General features: G+C 40.2%; 1 protein-coding gene and 1 pseudogene across 1 annotated transcript; both read right to left on the minus strand.

The window, feature by feature from the left end:
* Nucleotides 1-366: 366 nt before the first annotated feature.
* LOC130149812 (uncharacterized) lies at nt 367-5,610 on the minus strand (annotated as a pseudogene).
* AGBL3 (AGBL carboxypeptidase 3) lies at nt 4,151-18,501 on the minus strand. Its single transcript, XM_056338932.1, is given in 9 exon segments — nt 4,151-12,576; nt 13,737-13,807; nt 13,969-14,071; nt 14,619-14,691; nt 14,694-14,739; nt 15,883-16,037; nt 16,844-17,293; nt 17,296-17,600; nt 18,105-18,501. Coding segments are annotated over 9 exon segments (1,488 nt in total). The 5' UTR covers nt 18,224-18,501; the 3' UTR covers nt 4,151-12,410.
* Between the last annotated feature and the right edge of the window lie 1,434 nt (nt 18,502-19,935).

A 19,935-nucleotide genomic window follows, 5' to 3' on the forward strand; every position in this document is an offset into this window, starting at 1 on the left:
ATCCTTCTCCTTAAGAATCTTAGGGAAACTTTGAAACTGAGTGAAGAAGGGGGGGAAAAAAGGCAAAAAAGAAGCAGGGGGGACTTAGCTCTTCATAGAGCTCTTTCCACAAGTGGAGCCTGCCTCACAAAACCAGTATATGCTGTTTAAGACAAATGTTACTTTATATTCAGGAAAAGACTCCCTTACTAAACTGATTTAGAAGTTGAGATACTTCTTCATGTGGTGAGAGAAACTTCATGTGTACATTAGCCAATGTGTGTGAACTAGTTTGAAAAAAAAAAAAAAAGAGCAAGAAGAATTTTGATGTCCCTTGCTGGTAGAGCCATAATCCATAACCAAAGTCTTGGGAGCTGTTTAAGCAAATCAGATACATGACACTTTAATGTGCCTTGCAACATGTTGTCTGCTCTTTGCTCAAGGCAGTAACAGCAGAGAGAACTGCAGTGTGTCTTGTGCCTGGCAGGATTTATTTTTCCCAAAATTTATATCTTGTCTTGCTGTCCTGGTTTTCTTGGGCCTTGTGTTTTATGAGGGAAGTCTCTCCTTCATTTTCTTTTCTTCCAGTTTTGAATTGCTCTTTGCACTATGATCATGACCTGAGCCAAAAAGGAGGAAAAAACAAATCTGTATCAACTACTACAGGGTTACTACTTACCAAAGAAGTACATGGCTCTAACTTCCTTCACAAGAAATGTGGCATTATGGCAGAAACATTTCCTTTACTAAAGGAGAGCCACAGCATGATTCAAAATCTGGTACTAAAATATGGAAACTTCAGGCACAGGCACAGGACCTGGTTTTATTGCTCCAGAGATACAATATTCTATTGACATTTTCCTGGAAAGGTTAATTCCAACATTTCACAGAATCAGACCATACATCCCTTTATTGCATACTAATACATATAAAAAGCAATGAACTGATGGCTAGAGCCTCTCCCACCAGTAACTGCAGAAGGATAGTGCAGGGTCAGGGGCATTATCCTTTGTCATTAGGCTGAGATTTTCCAAGCTCTTTTCACTGGGCTGTTCACGAAAAGGTTAATGAGCTTCTGGACCTTTAATGTCCCAGCTGGGAAGCTCCATGAAATGAGTTCTGGTATGAACACTTGAAGAGTTTTCCAGCGCTGCTGATGTACTGCTACCATCTGTCTTATGTCTTTCCAGACCCTGAGATAGCTAGACAAAGAAACCCACCAAACAGAACTAAATCCTATTATCTGGTGTATTTTGAATAGAAAAAGAACGGAGAAACCTTTTAAATATTGAAATGTCTTCTCTGCAGGCTTGGAGACACTTGCCATTGTGTTGCTTCATCTTGTAGGAGAACACATTAAAGCTGGATGAATGGAAATTTTTTCTTGTGGATAGGATTGTATCGTAGCACACTTTTTCCTGCCTCCTGTGGCACAGATGGTTCTTCATGATTGCCTTTAGCATCATGAGTGAGACTCTCAGAGCTAAAACACATGGAGGTCAGGCCAGAAAATACTTCACTCCACACAAATCCATGACAAGGTGTACATAAAGATGACCGTGCAGAACACAAAATCCTTACAGGTAAAATTCCTGCTACTTCAGTCTGAAGTATTTCCGAAGATTCATATGAGAGAAAAAAAGAAAAAAGAAAATAAGTAATTTACTGTATTTCAAACTGCAAAGAACAACAATGCCATCATACTGTCTTAAGGATACTAGTGCCAATATCATGTAGCCACTATAACACTATTCCTTCTGAGTCAGTCAGAAGTACCCATCACAGAGGCAGCAGAGGGTTACCTTACCATCACAGAAGTAAAATCAGACACCAAAGACATTTTCTTCCTCTTTTATCAGAGGAAAACCTAAAAATTTTAAGCTTGTGTATCAAAGTCTGAGCTGTAAGGTGCAAAGCATCAGTCCTTGAAATCATTTAGCATGAACAAATTAATATGTATTATTTCCTGAGGTGTTTGTGGCAGGATCTGCTGCAATCTAACTAGCTAGCTAACTCCACTTTGCTCTGTTACCCAACCACAGACAAGTGTATGCTCAGCAAAACACACAACATTTCATGCTTTCAGCAGGTGGGTACTTACAAAAGTCAGTGTTACAGCCACTGGGCCTTGTTGGACAGTGTCCAACCTCCATTGTTCATCGCTGAAGCACTAGAACCTGGAAGTGAAGGGAAAGTGCTAGCAATGAGCTATGCACCAGCACCATGACAATATTGGGATTTTAAGATATCCAACCATGCTAAACTAGTCAATGTCTGTTATCAACTGTGCCACCTAGCCTGGCTTGGCCTTTATTTGCTCACCTCTTCCCTGTTTCTTAGTAGCTGCATGGCCCTATCTTTTCCCTGCCTTCCAAGGCAGCAGCAATCATCCCTTCCTCCAGAAAAGCATCAGATCCGTGCCTGTGCGCTGGTGTGTCCAGCAAAGCTGAGGAAAGGAGTTTCAGCTATGTGCTGAAGGAGGGGGTCTGCTGCTCCAGATGAGATGGAGGAAAGAAGATTATCTGCTTCCTCAATTTCACCTTCCACTGCAATCTCAGCCATCGGATGAAGTGGCCAAGGACAGCTGTCTCATTTATGAATGAAAAACAATAAAACACAATGTCAGAAGAGCAAAAAAAGGATGAGAGTGGAATTGTAGAGAAATCAGGCTGGGATCATTCTCTCATTCCTGATTTGTGAAAAATGCTAGAAACCTGTAAAATATAATAGTATCCTACCTGAAATCCTTTCTGAATTGCTTGGCAGAAGCTGTAATAGGCAATTCTACTGTAAAAAGTAGAAAAAAAGAAAAATATTGAAAGTGTGTATCAGATCTCTTAAAAAAAATCAACACAATGAAACATCCAAATTTTGTCTTGGCCACTTCAGACTCAATAACTGACTGAGGCTGATACAGTTACTGTAACTCTACTTACTGTGCAGTAAGTAGAGTTACAGTAAGTGGAGTTACAGTACGCAGACATCTCTGGACACCAAGCCATTTACTCAGCTGACTGTGGGGATTAAGACTTTCTGCATATTGAACAGATTCTAACTCAAATGACCACCTCCCCTTCTTCACCTGTTGCCTAATAAAGGCTGTTTGGCGATAAAGACATTGTAGGTAGCTCCCATTAAAACTGTTCCACAAAGTATAAAACTGAGTCAGGAGGTGAAGGTGCCAAAGGCAACATGGTTTTGTTTTGGTAAGTGTGTAGGTCTGTTGAACAATGCGTTCTCACTCGTAGCAGCTGCTCCAAGGAAAGCAAGTGTTTGACATTCCAATGATGCTGGACCAGTCTCATAACAAACATCTCCAGAGCACGAGTAGTATGTTGAGCCCCACTGGTCAAGCAACACTGGTGGGAGTGGGAGAGAAGAGCTGGTGCCACCTGGCAGACCCTCACAGGCCATACTTGATGACCTGCCCAGCTGCTGGTGCTCGCGGCTGTGCCACAGCAGGGTGCCCTGCGGCGTGAGCTGCGCCAGCCCTGGGGACACAGGGCTCCAGCGGGGTGGCAGCCTCCGGAGCGGGGGGCCACTGTGCTGAGGCGGCTGCTGAACAGGGGTCCGGGGCAGGTGAGATGAAAGTGGCTAAGCAACAGCAGCCTTTGGGCTAGAAATTGTTTCCCGTCAGATGCACATATAACACCTGCCTTCACTACACTGGTAAGACATCTCTAGAAGAGCAGTAGGAGGAAGAAAAAGGAGATATAAAGTGTTTTACAGGCTGTGGGATAGTACTTGAGTCCAGATATAAAAGCCACAGTAGCAAAACATTAAGAGACAGGATTTGTTTGTGTAGTTGTTTTTTTTCTCCTTCCTCTAAGCAACGTCAATTCCAGGAAAGCCTAGAAGAACGTGATCTGTTACATTTTAATCCTTTTGCTATAACTAGGATGGAACAGCTGCAGCTGGGGAATAAAGTGCTTTAAAGTCACACAAGATTGCAAAAACATATAAAAATGCATTTTTTATTAACCTCTTCTTTGGCAGGCAAGCCCTCATCAGTCATAACACTTAAATGTACTCAACTGTACCATACTTAAACTGTACTTAGCTGGACCGCCTGTCCCACAGAAGCCAATTACAGCTCTAACGACTTGTGTCGAGACAGGCTGGCAGAGGGAAAGTCACTTTTAACTCCATTTCTCCCTCCACACTGCAGGTGACTCATATCTTCACTCTGAAGACACAGATCTCAGCACGTCGGCTGGTGTGACAGGCACGGCCCTGGCACTGATGGCAGGTGGAGACCACATCTCCTCAAGCGGCAAAATCCCTGCTGCAGCCCGGGTCCCTGGCCTCCCTTTCGGCATGACCTGATCCAGGAGGTGCATCTTACCAGCCAGACATGGGCCAGGTTGGCTGCTGCTCGCTGCAGTGCTGCACAGCAAACAGCTCACCTGCAGGGTGTGGGGAGGCAGGAAACCACTGGGTAAGGTCTGTGTCCAACTGGTGAGAGGAACTAGGTCTGCCAGTGTGTGGGGAGCCGTATCCCTTGGACAAAAATAATGTTTACGACATTTTGAAGCTCATTTTATTCTAAGCAAAGAGGTGCTTTATATAGTTTATACTGAATGTAAATAATAATATTTAACACATCTGGCCAAAATACAGTAGGGAAGGCAAAACACAGGTGAGGAATATGAGGGATCAGACTGGGCTGCTGGTGGCTCAGGCTTCAATGGTGGGATAGAGCTGTGTCCGTAGAGAGAGCAAGCTGCGACCTTGACCGAGTGAACTCAAGAGACAAGAAGGAAGAGAGAAAACAGGATATGAGGCGAGGCTAGAGACCAGTGACAGGGCAGCTGCTGGCTCAGGACATGACATCCACCCATCTTAGCCAATCAACAGCTGTTGCTGAGCTTGCTAGCTGTAAGGGCGACCAATCAGAGAAGCTGGAGAAAGGGTCTACAAACCTGGAGAAACAAACAAGGGCGCGCTTTTTTGCTGCTTGCTATTTTGTTTGTTTTGCGTTATTTCCTGACGGTCGTAACTCAATCACAACACACAGGGAAACTCGCCAGTTATATTTCTGTAGGTTAAAAAAACCCACATATTAAGAACACAGGATCCCCTCAATCAGTGAATCCAGTCCTCTCCTATCACAGGCACATCCTTCTTGCAAATCCTTTCACAAACCAAGTATCTGTCTTAGTTTTCCAGCTACCATGCCACTATGGTTTTGGATTATTTTTCTGGTTAAGCTCTCCAAGACAAAACCAAAGTAGTCGTAAGGCAGAATAGCTCTGGGTGCGTGCCTGAGGAAGAAAAAAGACAGGAATTCAGAACCAAGCACAAAGTTGTTACTAAAACATACCGCTACAGCATGACACTCTTAGCTTTTCAAGATCAAAAGAGTGAAAATCACATGAAAAAGGATCATCCTGAGAATTAATTCCAGTATTACTTATGTAGGCAGAGAATAAGTAACATGTTCTCACATTCCTCTCTTTAACTGATCTGTGATAGCTCCCCATGAATCCGTAAAACCCACAGGTTTATATAAAAACACAGATAATAGGTATGACTCTTAATATTTCTTACCTGGTCCTCATTGAGGAATTCTAGATCTTTGCTCAGCAGAAAATAACAGCTGAAGTACTGTTCTATATAATTTGCTGACATGACATCTGGAAAAGATTTAAATCTTTAAATTCTCTTCTTTCAATTAGAAGAATCCTTTGTTTTTCTTTTTGTAATTCTTGGAATGTTTCATGAGGCTTGTTTAACTGTGTAGGACAGGTCAGAACTGAAGAGAAATGTATTATCAGCTTTGCAAAATTTTGGCAATGTATGAGCTGTAAGGAGTTTTTAAAAGTGACACAGTACTGAAATTAACACTGCTCACAAGTGATTATCGGAATAAAAATTAATAACAATGACTAAAATCAATGAATACTGACTTATGGTACTGTGAGGTGAGGGCTGACAGCTTTGTATTCAGGACATTTCTGCTCTGCTATTTTCCTCATAGATTAACCAACATAGATGTTGGTTTTATATGCTTGATAGCGGGCTGTTTCCCACGGCTTTGTAGGTATCTGCTGTGCCACAAAGTTTGACACTAAGCACAGCAAATGCCGTTGTTTTTCAGTGCTCTGTCCACATCAATGTTTTCAATTAAAACCCTACCAAAAACTCTACCAAACCCTATCCTTAAACTCCTGAATTCAATAAACTCAACACTCCCGTAAGAAACCCATTTGGTTTTCATGTCAAAAACTAAAACTGTAAGTTTACGAAAATCAGATTTTTAAGGCCTGAAAGAATCACAGATTATCTCATAATTTGTGTACCATGAAAAATAGGCTAGCAATTTCATTCAGTTTGCTGTGAACCCTGTTGTAAACTGTGTGACTGAAGCGAGACAGAAAACCCACTACATCTGGAGTTTGCCCTAATAGGTGTTCTGACTCCCTGTCAAAACATACATCTGTTATTTCTAATGCAAACTTTTATCAGCTGCAGCCACAGCTTCTCATGCTTTTTTTTCCTTTTCATTACCTGATGCTATCTCTGCTATTCTGAGCTGCTCTACTGAAGAATGTCCTTATATTTTAGGAGACAATTGTCATCCCATAAGGTCTAATTTCATCATAAAGTGGCTGAACTCTTTAAAGTGTCATAACAAGAGGTTCTTAAATACTTGCAGGGGTTCCCTTTTATGTTCTTCTTTTTTAAAAAACTCTTTAAAATAATGATGACACCAGAAGTAGTCAAAATAATTCAGTATTAGTCTCAGAGAAATTCTACAAAGAAGTCAAGATAGCTTTTCCCTCCTCCTGTTTTTACATAGGCAAGAACTGTATTTGTCCCTGTGGCACAGTATGAAGATAACTCATGTTGAGCTACTTATTCACTGTGATATCAAAATCCTTCCCAGATTTCCTAGTTCTTGCAATGACACAAGTTCTCCAGTTCTGTTTTCTTAGTCTCCGCATTCACTTATTCTCTTTCGTCTCTATTGAAACCAATAAGTTCTGGTTGATCCCAATTTTCCATAAGATTTGGTCTGTCTTGTTTGACTTCAATGAATATTTTCTCCTCTAGTTTCTCTGGACCAAATGAATACATTATTAAAAATGCACATAACCCTACTGTCAATAGAAGCAAATATTTTTTCACCTGTCTGGAATTTGCCTCAGATTGTTTTTCTCCAGTGAGACTGTTCCAAATCAGTAAAACAGAGTGTAATAATGTGATGAAGACAGCTGAAACAAAAGAAAAATGAACTCTTCCAAATGCTGTGGCTGAGTGAAATCACAAAGAAATCAAAGAAATCTGTAATTATCTTTTTGGAACATACTCTTTACTGAGGTTTGAGATTATAGAAAAAAAATATGGCTTATTAGGATTTTAAGAATTAAATAAACACATAATGTTTACCTTTTTTTCACTGGGTCAAGTACCTGAAATATCTCATGTTGAGTTTCAATGTCCTAAGTCTGTGAAACAGAATGAAAACACAAATTATTTATATTATTAAGTTCCAAAAGACTGACAAAAAAGTATCATCAGGCAGCCACTTCATGGCTTGTTCAAAGTGTGTGCACGAGGTTAGGACAGGAGAAGCTTGGTCAGGGTTCAATAACTAGTGAGTGAAGAGTTAACTTGTAAAGGTGACTTTTTTTCTTTTCTTTCTTTCTTCCTTCCTCACCTCCCTGACCACCCTCCCCCACCGAGACCCCCCACCCCCAAAAAGCAGAAGGCAAGCTAGGCGTTCTGTATTTGGCCTGATTTTCAAAAGCTCAGAAAACTTGGCAGCTTGTGCTCGCTTTGCAAGCTGTTGGGTGCTCAGCATTATAAAAAATATTGACGTTAAATTCCTTTTCATGAAAGTAGTAGCATAACATTAGACTACATTATTTTCATCTACAGTTTTGAAGTGTTTGTCAGCTACAATGAGGCTTTCATTATGTAAATAGTTATGTAGGATGCTGAACAGCAACAATGGAGAAGTGATGCTTTTAAAAATGATTAGGTTTTATGCCAACTAGACTGATAATGACCCTTTAATAAACTTAATCCCATGGTAGTTGCTAAGCCAGCTAATGCTGAGTACTAAATCACACACTGAATGGTTAGGAAGGGGCATGATGCAGCTTTACAAGTATTGCCAGCACAAGTATTTCAGAGCAGGGGCTTGGTAATGATCCCAAAGTTAATTAAAAAAATTATTACCCGTTTCCCTTAAAAGTCCTGTGATCTTTCCCTTTCTCTTATCTTCACAGCATTCTACTGGACTGGAAAACACAACAGAAAATATTTTAATGGGCTTGGCAAAAATCTTGTTCAATAAGGTCAGCAGGTTCTGGTGACAAAATTGTCTAAAGTTGCAGTGGTTGAATTAAGTTGTCATGTATCAGTTTCTGGTCAGAAAAAGAGCACAACATGTTTCTACTGGGATGAAAAATGCTCATATTTTTGCTTTCATGACTTCTGTCTTTAGCAATGCTGTGAAAATGTTCTCCTCATGTTTTGGGTATTTTTCTGCACAGAAAATAGTATGTAAACATTTTGATTCATGAGGGAATATTATAGTTAGAAAGAAAAAAACCACTACCTCAAACAGTTCCAAATAAACATGATAATCACAATGCCAGAAGGAACACATGTAAGCAAGCTGCTCAAGATCAAATTCCTTATGCTGTGTTGTTCAGCAAATACTTACAAACCTGGACACAAACATAACGTATTGACAAGGGACCTTACTTCCTACTCAATATGGCTTGTTTATTTTTAGTCTGGGAACCTGGATGTCCATGCTTTCTCAGCAGTATGAATTGCCACTGCTCTGTTTTTCCAGTGTTGGGGCTTCTGAAAAGGCAGATTGGCATAAAATGCTAAAAGCTTGTGAAGTAGTGGTCTACCTATTGAACCAATGAAAGCATTAATATAGCAGCCAGCATTATAAAGTTTATGAACACAAAAAGAACATTACCCATCAAAACATTAACATGACTTCTTTCCAAATGACAGTTTGCTGTCTCTAGGCAAAAATAACAGTGCTCCTATTTTACATCTGAGGGTCATATAGTTTTCTAGGCTGAACATCAGCAAAGTGCCGTTGAGGGCTACGTACAGCTCCAGCACGATTTTCTGTCAAAACCTCTACTGTACCTGTGATATTCCTTGTTATTCACCTTTTTCAAATGTCTTTAAGAACTTCCATCAAGAGCAACAACAGAAATTTTGGTAAGCCTTTTGATCTAATAATGTTAATTAGTCACTGAAGTAGATCTACATGGGAAAATTGTGCATAATCATAAAAAGAACAAGAGAAAGAAACTTCTGGCAGGAATTGTGATGTACTGATCTTTCAAACTCATTTGATAAGCTATTATTATTTTCTTTACATAGTAACAGTATCACTCTGATGTGTTTTTCTCCTACTATACATCCAGCAACAGCACATTAATTAATTGCATGAAAGATGCATGAATGCAATTCATACAATCTCATTGCATGAAAGATATCTTTGCCTGTGTTTCAGCACAAAAATTACAGAATAAGACCTAGTGAAGTTCCACTTAACTAATAGTTTTGCAATGTGCACTGGTGTTTATAGGTATTGGCAGGCATAGCCTTACAGAATCAGACTCTTAGGTGGCCAAAGCTGTGTTGAGTCCTGAAGATACTCATCCTCTCCTAAGACAGGCATATGATGGGATGGGCTCTGTACCCAGAGGGATCTCTGCTGGAGAAGACTTCTCTTTATTATTACATTAGTGATTAATTTCTAAAGTGCAGTCACTCAAAATAGAGAGGTTCAAGTAATCACCTAAAGCTGTGGTTTCAGACTGCTGAGATCTCCAAAGGGCTTTCGTCCCTGCTCCTAGCTAGTGTTTTCCCCCAACCCTTAAACTGGCTCTGATGCTCCAAAAAACGTTGTGTGAGCTGATTTAACTCATTAACACAGAAGAAAACCGACTCATTCTTTTTGCTGGTTTTTTTTCCTATCAGCTTGGTGTGTTAAACCAGGTCACTGGCAGGGACCGAACATCAGAGGGATGTAAGGGGAAGGAACACACAGCAAGGAATGTGGCAGGAGGAAACAAGGGAGGACAGAAAGTGGTTGTTAAACACTGTCAGAATGAGGAAAATGCTAATCCATTATTTAGTACAGATCCTAAAGTAATTAAGCTTTAACAAATGCTCTTGTGTTTCTGGAAGGCATCCCTGCCCTTTTTTGTTCTTGGATGTTTCTTTTATGTATATTACTAAGCAAGTCTACCAGTTTTAAAGACTAAACTAAACGGATAAGAAACAATACCCTAACTTTCTGCAGTAGCCTTCTGTGTTTTTCTGGACTTTATCTAAAGCAGTGTTACACCCCTCCAATTCTTCTTCTGAGTTTGAAATTCTCCTGAAATCACAATTATCCAACAGGGTTCCATATCTCCCATGTCACCTGGATAAATCTCATTACATATCCTTTAATCCCAATCCCTGGGATGAATACCACACACAGATGTTTTGCAATAAGCAGTTATGAATGAAAGTCATGTGGCAGCCTGCTCAATATACAGCTTAGTCACAGATATGAGGCAAAACCTGCCTGCCTTGCTTGTATGTACCATTTATAGACCCCAAGAAAATTATGCTTATGGCTATCAGAAAAAAACAAAATCAATCCCGCTGACTGGCATGGTGAGTGTTTTAATACAAACAAGGATATTTTTAGCAAATGAAGTAGAAAGGCTCAGAGTTTTAGGCAAATTTTTCTCAGGCTGCTAGTCCTCAGAGCTGCCGGCCCCATGTCACACTGGCACCCTGCTGGCCAGACCAGAGGAGGTGGGGCAAGAAAGCATGAGGGGCTGGGAAGTACCAAAAGGCCCTGGATTCTTGGTGTCAACCAGAAGATTTAACTAGCTAACTTTGGAGTTCATTTAACATTTTCATTCTAAAGTTTTCATTAATAATTTGTTTTTTTAAATCCAGCACTGGGAAATGTGCCCATGTGGATTTATTACTCACATATGAATAAACTCAATCCCAAAGGTAAAGTTACAAGAACAAACATAACAGAGGATACATTAAGGAAAAAATACTTCAAAACTCACCCCTCCCTGCATACTTTCACCAACCCTCTGCTACCAGTCCTTGTACTGTACAAAAGAGACTTTTCATCCAACTCACTACAGAAGCCCTCCTGTAACCAATATAGTCCTGGAAACACAATGGCATCAGTGGTGGAACTTCCTGCTTGGTTCTTCAGCACTGCAGGGGAAGAAATTTCAAGCTGTGGATAAACATTAAAAGTCAACACCATCCTCACAGACCTTTCCATCCACCCATGTGGGCTGGGTGAGTGGAAAGGCTCTCTGGACTTCACCTTCCTGAAGTACAGAACCCAGCAGCTTTGCTTTAACTCTAGGTGAGTGGGACTAGGTGGAACTGTTGCAATTTGCACAGGCATGTGTTCTCCGTATAACCCCTCCAGGGACAAACGCCTCCAGGGAAGGGCAGAGCACATGAAGGGATCTGTGGCAGCTTCCCTCATCACAAGTGCATTCATGACAGCTTACCTGACTACGTCATGTTTCAAACTCTCATCTCTGAAACTAGATCTAAAACTCAAAATCATGCAATTTGTTGACCAGCCCAGTTACATGAAATGCCTATCTGCATATTTTGCAAAGTGTTACAGGGGTCACTTCAATTTTACACACTCTTAGGACAGAGCCCTGGTACTAGATTCCCCTTTTTCTGTTGTTTATTTAATGTATTTATGTCACAAACAGGAAGCAACAATTTATAAGAACTGTTATTGTTGGCTAAAATTCATCCTCAAGCGTTCAAAAAGTAATACACTCACCAAAGTTTGTTTTGTTTATCTACAGGAAATATCTTGAGTAATATTATGGCAATCACAGGCACCAAAGAAATAAACACCAAGCAAATAAGGACAAAAAGCCTGATGTTTCAACCCATTCTTTTCAGCAAAATAAGTAAATACAGATTTCAGGAAAATTAAACGTCTCATTGCCCTTCAGTGAAAGTGGTTTGTTAAATCTGGGGCTACATTTGCCCGTGGGCTTAGAAGTAGGCAACGGGGCAGTCTGATGCTGACAGCACAGCACCAGTGTGATGGCTTGTCTGCGTGTGTGAGAGGAGAACACAGCTCCTGAACACTGAACTGGGTAACTGCACGGTACGGCTGACACCAGTGTACCTGGGCACGATACTTCTTGTGCTTCAAGCTGGTGCCCGCCTCCTCCTCCCCCTGACCCTGCTTACTCAGCTGTACTACAGAAGCTGACAGCTAGAAAGCCTGGCTTCCTTCTTCTGGAGCAAAACCACCACCTTCTGGACAATCTGGGTTAAGCTATAAGGAAAATTAATACTGTTGCTCTGCACTGTTCATTTGGACTGTACCTCTATAGACTATTGATTTGTTAATTACTATTCTGACTGACTCAATCCTAAAGCTCTTTCAAATAGAGCCTGTTAAACTCTAGCAATTCTTTCCCAGTGGCATTCAGGACAGACATGAAAATAGCCAAGAAAAAGTCATAGCATACCTTAATACCTAGTATTAGCTGGTGTGCAACAAGACCACAGGAGTCTGTGCTGTCAGAAGTTTGGCTGCTGTGGAAGACGAGCATTGTTTTGTTTAATTTCCAGATTTGGTGATTGCAAACAGTATTTTGCAGCACTCATTCCAACCGTTAGCATGTGTCTTCTGTAGTAACCCTAGCTGTAGAGTTGCATATGTGTTTTCCACACGCCTGTCTTCCAGATCCACATTTTGCTTTTACAGACCTACAGCTAACCTGCAAAAGGTGGGCATCATCATCTTAGAGAAAGCTTGGTTATTGAAAGAGATGGGATCTGTCCAGATGGCACCTCCTGCTTCTACCTAGGTTTCTTTTTGTGCTCCCTCCCCTCCTAAATCCTCTCACAGAACATCATCCCCTTTATTCCCGGGAAGCCTTCTCCTAGTTCTCTGATGATACAATCAGTGTCTGGTGTCTCTCTTTTATTTCCTTGCAGTTCAGCACCAATTGCGCAGCTCAGCTCTTGAATTCTATATTCTGGGCACCTAAAGTTTGATGAGATAGATCCTTATCTATGTTATTATGTATTATGTTATTATGTATTATATAAACTTATTAATGTTTTCCCAAAAAAGAAAGGTACAAAGTTTTTATTCCCTAATAAACGGCCATAGAGCCACAGCTGTTCATAACACATAAATGTCCCCCTCTCACAAATCACATGCACAATTGACTTGCCGTCACTCACAGTCAGCACTGGTACAGGAAGAGCTGATCACGTTTAATAGGGGTATCGTTTGGTCAGCATACAGATTCTTGGACTGCTATCAGTTACCCTGAACTTAGCCCCTTTGACTAAATGGAATCAGACTAGAGTCTTCCATAGTTAATGAAATTAGGTTTACACAAACCCAAACAATATACCTTATATTATGGCTAGATTGCTCTGCAAAATGTAAGGCTGAAAAAAAGCCTATTGATTTAAGTGATATAACAGACCAATTTAAGTGATATAACAGTTTCATTTCTCCTCAGGAAGGCCGTCCGGGGAAGATACTGAGTTCTGCTTCTGATGAACTGGCTGTTAAAGTTTGGGTATACGATTTGGATGCAGTTTTTCAAGGAGTGTTAAAGGAGTGTGACTATTAAAAGTCTAATTTCAGTAACATTTCTAATATTTACTCTGGCACTCTTTATGAAGTGAAAAAAACATATAATAAAGTATGGCATATCTGAATAGTTCTAAGATACCTGGAATCTCAGTCTAACACATCAGAATTCAGGACCCTGGAGTTCACTCTGGCTTGCTGTTTCACTACCTTCTTGTGTTCCATCAGGCACAGATAGTAACAAGAAACACCACAATTTTAGTTTACTGCTTAAAGAACACCATTATCAAATTTATTCTTGCTATAAACCTATAGCGTATTATGTTTTGTTACAGTAGGAGGAACTGAGGCAGGAGAAAAGGCCTAGGGGGTACTTTCCTTACCTCCCTGTTGTGAACACAGTAGTTCAAAAGAGCATCACAGAAATGCTGTCCTATTGACTGCAAGTCTTTCATATTGAAATGGGTGCTTTGCAGCCTGCAGCATCAATATGAGCAAGACAGAAATGAAAATGTCAGTCTTCCTGCTGACTGCTAGGTATCTGTGATACTTCAGGATGGTGGCTGACTGCAGACTTACATATCTTTCACTGCCAGATGCTAGACAGGTCTATAACTGCTGGAGTTTTATACAGATGATATTACATATCATTATTCTGCCTATATGAACAAGTCTATCCCCTCAGAAGCGGTTAACTATAATGCATAGTTAATGGATAACTCATTACAAAATTTCCTAAAAATACAATTGGCTTTAGTCACTGCTTTTAATTTGCCATCCACTAATGTTGTTTCATGATACATATGCAATAATACTAGCGGTGGCCTGAAAGGTTGCTAGGTGAATGCCTTAGTTTTCTGTTTTTTCCAACTTTTATCTTAAATCATCACTACTTTCTACCCAATAAGACAGAACACCAACAAGGGGATTGTAGCTCAAGCCACCATTTTCCATGAAAAAACAAAAGTAAAGGTCTTGTTTGATGATTCCTACTAAATAGCTATAGGGAATTGTCTCCCCCAACTTAAAGTCACAGACAGAGGCTTCCAAAGTGTAGCTGTTGTTGATGTTAATCTTCCACACTACCACTCGGCCTGGCTGCCTTTGTTCTTTCGTACTCTGAAACGGCAGTCTGGGAATGAAAACTTAAAAGACACAACATTAGCCTTTGAAGTCTGGAATATATAGGAAATAGGAAGATGCAATAATTTCATTTTAACCCTGCAGGTTTTTTTAAATCTTATCTACCAGGTAAGCGATTGTGAGTTTTCACTCTACTTTAATATTGCACAGCATAGCTCACAGCATACTGTTATTACTGGTATAATGGAGATGTAGGTGAAATAATAGCCCTTAGGTTAAAAGCTTATTTTACTTTAAGAATTTCTGAGATATATGCAAATAATTTTTATGTGGCTGTACTTACTGTTTCTAAACAACCCTATACAGACAGCTGACCAGCTGAGTTACCAGAAATCCTGTTATATACCAACATCCATATTTACTAAAAAGTTGGAATAGGTCTTCTTTCATGAGTTAATAGACCAACAGTTTGATGCAACCAATCTGGAGCTCACAACCACCTCATTACTGATATTACTGATATATATACTGATATCCGAGGAAAACAGCATTAGCTGCACGTATGCAATGACATCTAGTAGGTTAGTTTGTGTGCTGTTTTATTCCTGAGCCTTTGAAACCTTTTTTCAAAGGCTCAAAAGAAGCTTACTGCAGTCAGATTTTGCTGGTAAATGACATATTTTAAAAGCAGTCATTTCCTACTGAACTTTTTTCCCCCTAATTGAAATAGCTTACACAAACATAGTGATTTTGACAGAATTTTCAACAGAAGTTTTCAAAAGGATTCAGTCCGGAGGAAACATTTTTCTTCTTTAGCTTCTTGTTTACTTACTTGTTTGTTTGTAATTCTACAGTATGTTTTAAAGCTGCCTTTAATATAAGAGTACACAATATTTAGTGTTCATTTTTGACATTATTAAAACAATGCTACTTTGATATTTCATATTTTTTTCATTATTTAAAAAAAAAGTTTTTTAAAAATGCTAACTTTATGTCCCAGTTCAGCATGATACATTTGGAGTGCTGGAATTTCAAAGGAGTTAACATTTCATATTCCTACCATTTCTAGTTTTAGCCAATTGAAGATTATTTTACCGGCTGAAGTGTGGTCTTTTAATAAATGTGATACCTTAACAAAAAATTAGGTAACTCGGATGGTGCTTGATTTTTTAGGTGAGTAAGTTTCTAGCCAAATATTTGCTTACCTTATCTGGGCAGCTCTTGCTCAGCAAGAGTGGGAAGACACATGGATGCACATATAGTACTTCTGCTTGCTGCTTTCTCTCACAACCACACGTGAAGCTATAGTAGCTGAATATGATGCTGAAGGTCAGTAGCACTTGAGCAGACATAATTAATACTAATTATGGGGCACTCACTCTCTCCATATAGTAAGAAAGAGAGAGGAATTCTCATGGAAAAGAAGGAAAGGCACCGTGCTCATCCCCTGTAAGCTAAGGATCTACATGCCAAAATATTCATTTGAAAGAATACAGATCTTACTTAAAACAGACTGTAACTAGATTAAAAACATTAAATTTATTAATTCTGACACTGTTTTTTTGCAGAAGAGTCAAGTTTGTATTAATTTGTTACAGAAGTTAAACCAGAGGGATTTGTTTTAATAGCTGAAGGTTTAGTTTAATACCCAAAGGTTTAGATTTATATCCAGAGTATTAATGTCTCTGTGACTGGAAGTCTGCATAAGAGATCAAACATATTTGTTTCAAAACATACAGGAAACTTGGCAATCTTTGCTGTCAAATGGACATCTGGGATCTATTTTTAACCTAACTTCATTCTGGGCTGTGGTTGTATGCCAGAAAAGATGAAAATGAAAGAAATAAGGAATTTATATGTAGATTTTGGCAAAGGATAGTGGGGAGAATTATGCTGATAATGTTTTGATGAAAACTCTTACTTTGGAGATATAACTTATTACCAGAACAGAGAAAGTATATTAAAGGAAAACCGGCACAATACTGAAGAAAAAAATAACCTACTCTGAAATGCAACTGAATGTAAACAGAACAATCAGAAAGGCTTGGGTACAGGGCAAAGATGTAAATTCCAAAAATTCCAAAACAATAAGGGACATAGGGAAGTCACGCTAACAAAGAGACAGTAGAAAGGAAAATAATCTATTCCAATGGGAAATAAAATGACATTACCTTTTGATCATGCTTCAGATATACGAGATAGAAGGGTAAAATTTCTTCACATTAGATCTGTATTTGCGGTTCAAGTCCCGACCTGTTAAAGAGCAGCGGTGACCTCCCACAATGACACCATCTGGATTCAACATGGGTACCACTCTGAAGACAAAATTGTCCTGCAGGAGTTGAGCTTTGTCTGAATTGCCAAGAATGTAATCTAGAAAGCCCTTTGACACCCAGGAACTATTAGTTTCTCCGAGATGCACCCTGGCGGCAAGTATCACAGCCTTCCTCCCGGTGCCCTTGCCACTTCTGGGGGGGTTGGTGGTAGTTAAAGCATACGCTGTGTTTCCTGCCAGTGAATAGCACAAGATATGAATCTTGCAGAATTTGGGCTTCACTGATCTTTAGAGATGGCAGGTGTAAGGATAGCAGTGGGCAAAGTAGCAGGTGTCTTGGTATGAGTGAACTAGAATGCCCAAGTGAGTGAGAAATACTGATGTCTGCCTTGGCCCCTGTTGGTTTTGTAATACTTGATTTCATTTCCAGCCCTTTGCCAGCCAACCTTGTGTTTCTTAGCATTGGCTTCTGAGTACAACAGTGGCCACAAGCCATGCTTATATAGGCTGTTACACTTGGTAAAATTGACAATAGTGAAGCGATACGGCATCCCTGCCTGCGTACTCGTTAATTTGAAGTAGTACCACTGTATGCGTCTGCTTGTGTGGAGGTCAGTGCATGGGGTCAGCTGCTACTCAAATTCATTGCTGGTAGGCAGAAAGAAGAGAAGCAGTTGTGATGCTGGTTAGCGCTGCGGTATGATGCAGTGCCAAATAATGCAGACTACCATGAAAAAGCACACCACAGTGAAACAGGCGCAAATGCAGTTTACACTGTCATAAAGTCTGTGCAGCTGCTAGGAAAAGACACCTAACCACAACTAGTCAATAATGCAACTGTTATCTTAATTACGACTTCTAACAATAACTGGGACTTCTGAAAATTTTCTCCACATTATGCTTTAAAAGGAGGTGCTTAAGAAATGGTGTTTAGCTTGTGTGGGTGATTATCACCTATAGAAAACATTCAGTGCTATCAGATCATTTCAAGTGAAGGCTACCTGCAACTACTTTTGAAGCTCATTCAACTAATGTAAAACTAGCGCAAACCCGGAGTAACACATACTGCTCAGAAACTGATAGCAGGCTGCTGATACAACAACTCTGATAATAACACCATCTTAATAACAGACAAAAAGATTAGAAACTTACACTTTGACCACCTTCTGCAAATTCACACTCTCAAACTGTGCTTCAAAGATCAGTGTGTTGTCCCCTTTCTGATGGAGGATCTGCTTCAGGGGGCAGAGACTTCTCACTTGGGAATACATAAACCAGGAGATTTTGTTAGATAGGGGAAGGAGCAGAACAGGTATCTTTCATTTCAGTCTGAGTCATTTTAGGGAACACCTGCACCCTTCTGAAAACTCCTTCTAGAAAAAGACAACTTGATGGAGTTGAACTTAAAGGATTATCTTGGTTAAGCATAAAAGAAATTATACAAAGATTTTGCTGCTCATGCCCACTTAACCTTATGGATTTCAGCCAGCCTAAGATCCGACTCTGTCTTGGAGGTCCCTGTGTCTCTCTGCATGAGCAAAGGGCAGTTCATACTCTGTACTTATGCAAAGCAACTGGGTTAGATGGAAAGACTGCAGGACTCAGCTCCCCCTGGGTTCTTGCACCAGTCAAACGGGTAACTTCTTACTCACAAATCATATGTAGTTGACAACTCTTGCCATCAGTTTGTTATTAAATCTCTGTATTCAATTATTCTAGTCTAGAAGCAAAAAATACAACACCCAAACCAAGCAGCAATCACTTTTATACTGCAAGTAATGTTTTCCCATCACATTTAGCATGCAATTTGAGCCCGTCCCTCCTTTTACCCTCTTCTGCTTTTTCCTCAGATGAGGGGTTCACAGAGGCATAACTGAACTTTCTACTACAATCTCTGTTACTTTAGTTCATTAAGGGCCAGAATGTCTAGATTTGCCATCAGCAATAATTTACTTTTTTGTTTGGGAAGTTGTTTTGGTTACAGAATATTCTTGATGTAATTTTAGTAGTCAAGGATCCTCCCTTTACAGAACCATGACAGGAATTGTTTTTAATATTTATTTGCTTTCTCTGTATTGGTGTCAATAAGGTGGCAAAGGCCTGCAAACCCAGGGTAACAAAAACTTCCTTGTCACCCCCAAACTGCACCCACAAAATAGAGAGAGGATGTGGCACTTCTGCCGACAGCGGGAGCCCAGAGATCCCGCTGCAGTCAGTGCAGCCCTGCTGGTGGCTCCGGCAGGAGCTGCGCTCTGACACTTTGGTTAGGGCCAGCTCAGGGAAAAGGAGAAAGGTGAAAACTGCAGGTATTTCTCGGCTGCAATGACGTACTACGTGACTGTGGTTTCACACTGCTGATACTGAATTGGCTGTCTTATCAAAATTCCCTGCCACCTAACTTTCTATCTAGCAAAATGAAGGATTTGTACCGGTGGCCAGACACCGATCATCAGACTGTTGGATTCTCAGTTCCTGTATTCTTGCTTCTCTCTATCGCCTTACTGCTGGATCCACCTGAGGAGAAACTGCTGCCTTACCATGCTGCCAAATATGGGGGATGGACCCCACGCCATACAGCAGGGTTAGATCCTGTTCGGATCAGTTGTGTCTGCCCTTGCTTGGCCGGGGCTCCGCTAGAGATGTATGCTGCAGCAGCCTGTCTTATTCTCTCCTGTAGTGTTGCTAAAGCTCTGACAGTAACACCCAGGAAGTTCTGTAAAACAAGATTCCTTTAAGTAATTTTTTCATTCCTTGAATCAGTGTTGCCATATGCAAAAGAACACAGCGTTCAGTGTACTGTACTGTTCCTCATGATTGCAGTTACTACAGACCCACAGGGGTTTTCTAGTTTTCCAGTTTGCTAGCTGGAATACCTACTTGAATTCAACTACTTTCTGTTTAGCTGAATTCCATTCACAGTTCCTCTGCTCTTCCCTTCCTCTTCATGCTCTTCCTTAACATTAAGGAAGTGTTCCAGTAGTTA

The sequence above is a fragment of the Falco biarmicus genome, chromosome 5 (assembly GCF_023638135.1).
Source record: "Falco biarmicus isolate bFalBia1 chromosome 5, bFalBia1.pri, whole genome shotgun sequence".
Taxonomy (NCBI): domain Eukaryota; kingdom Metazoa; phylum Chordata; class Aves; order Falconiformes; family Falconidae; genus Falco; species Falco biarmicus.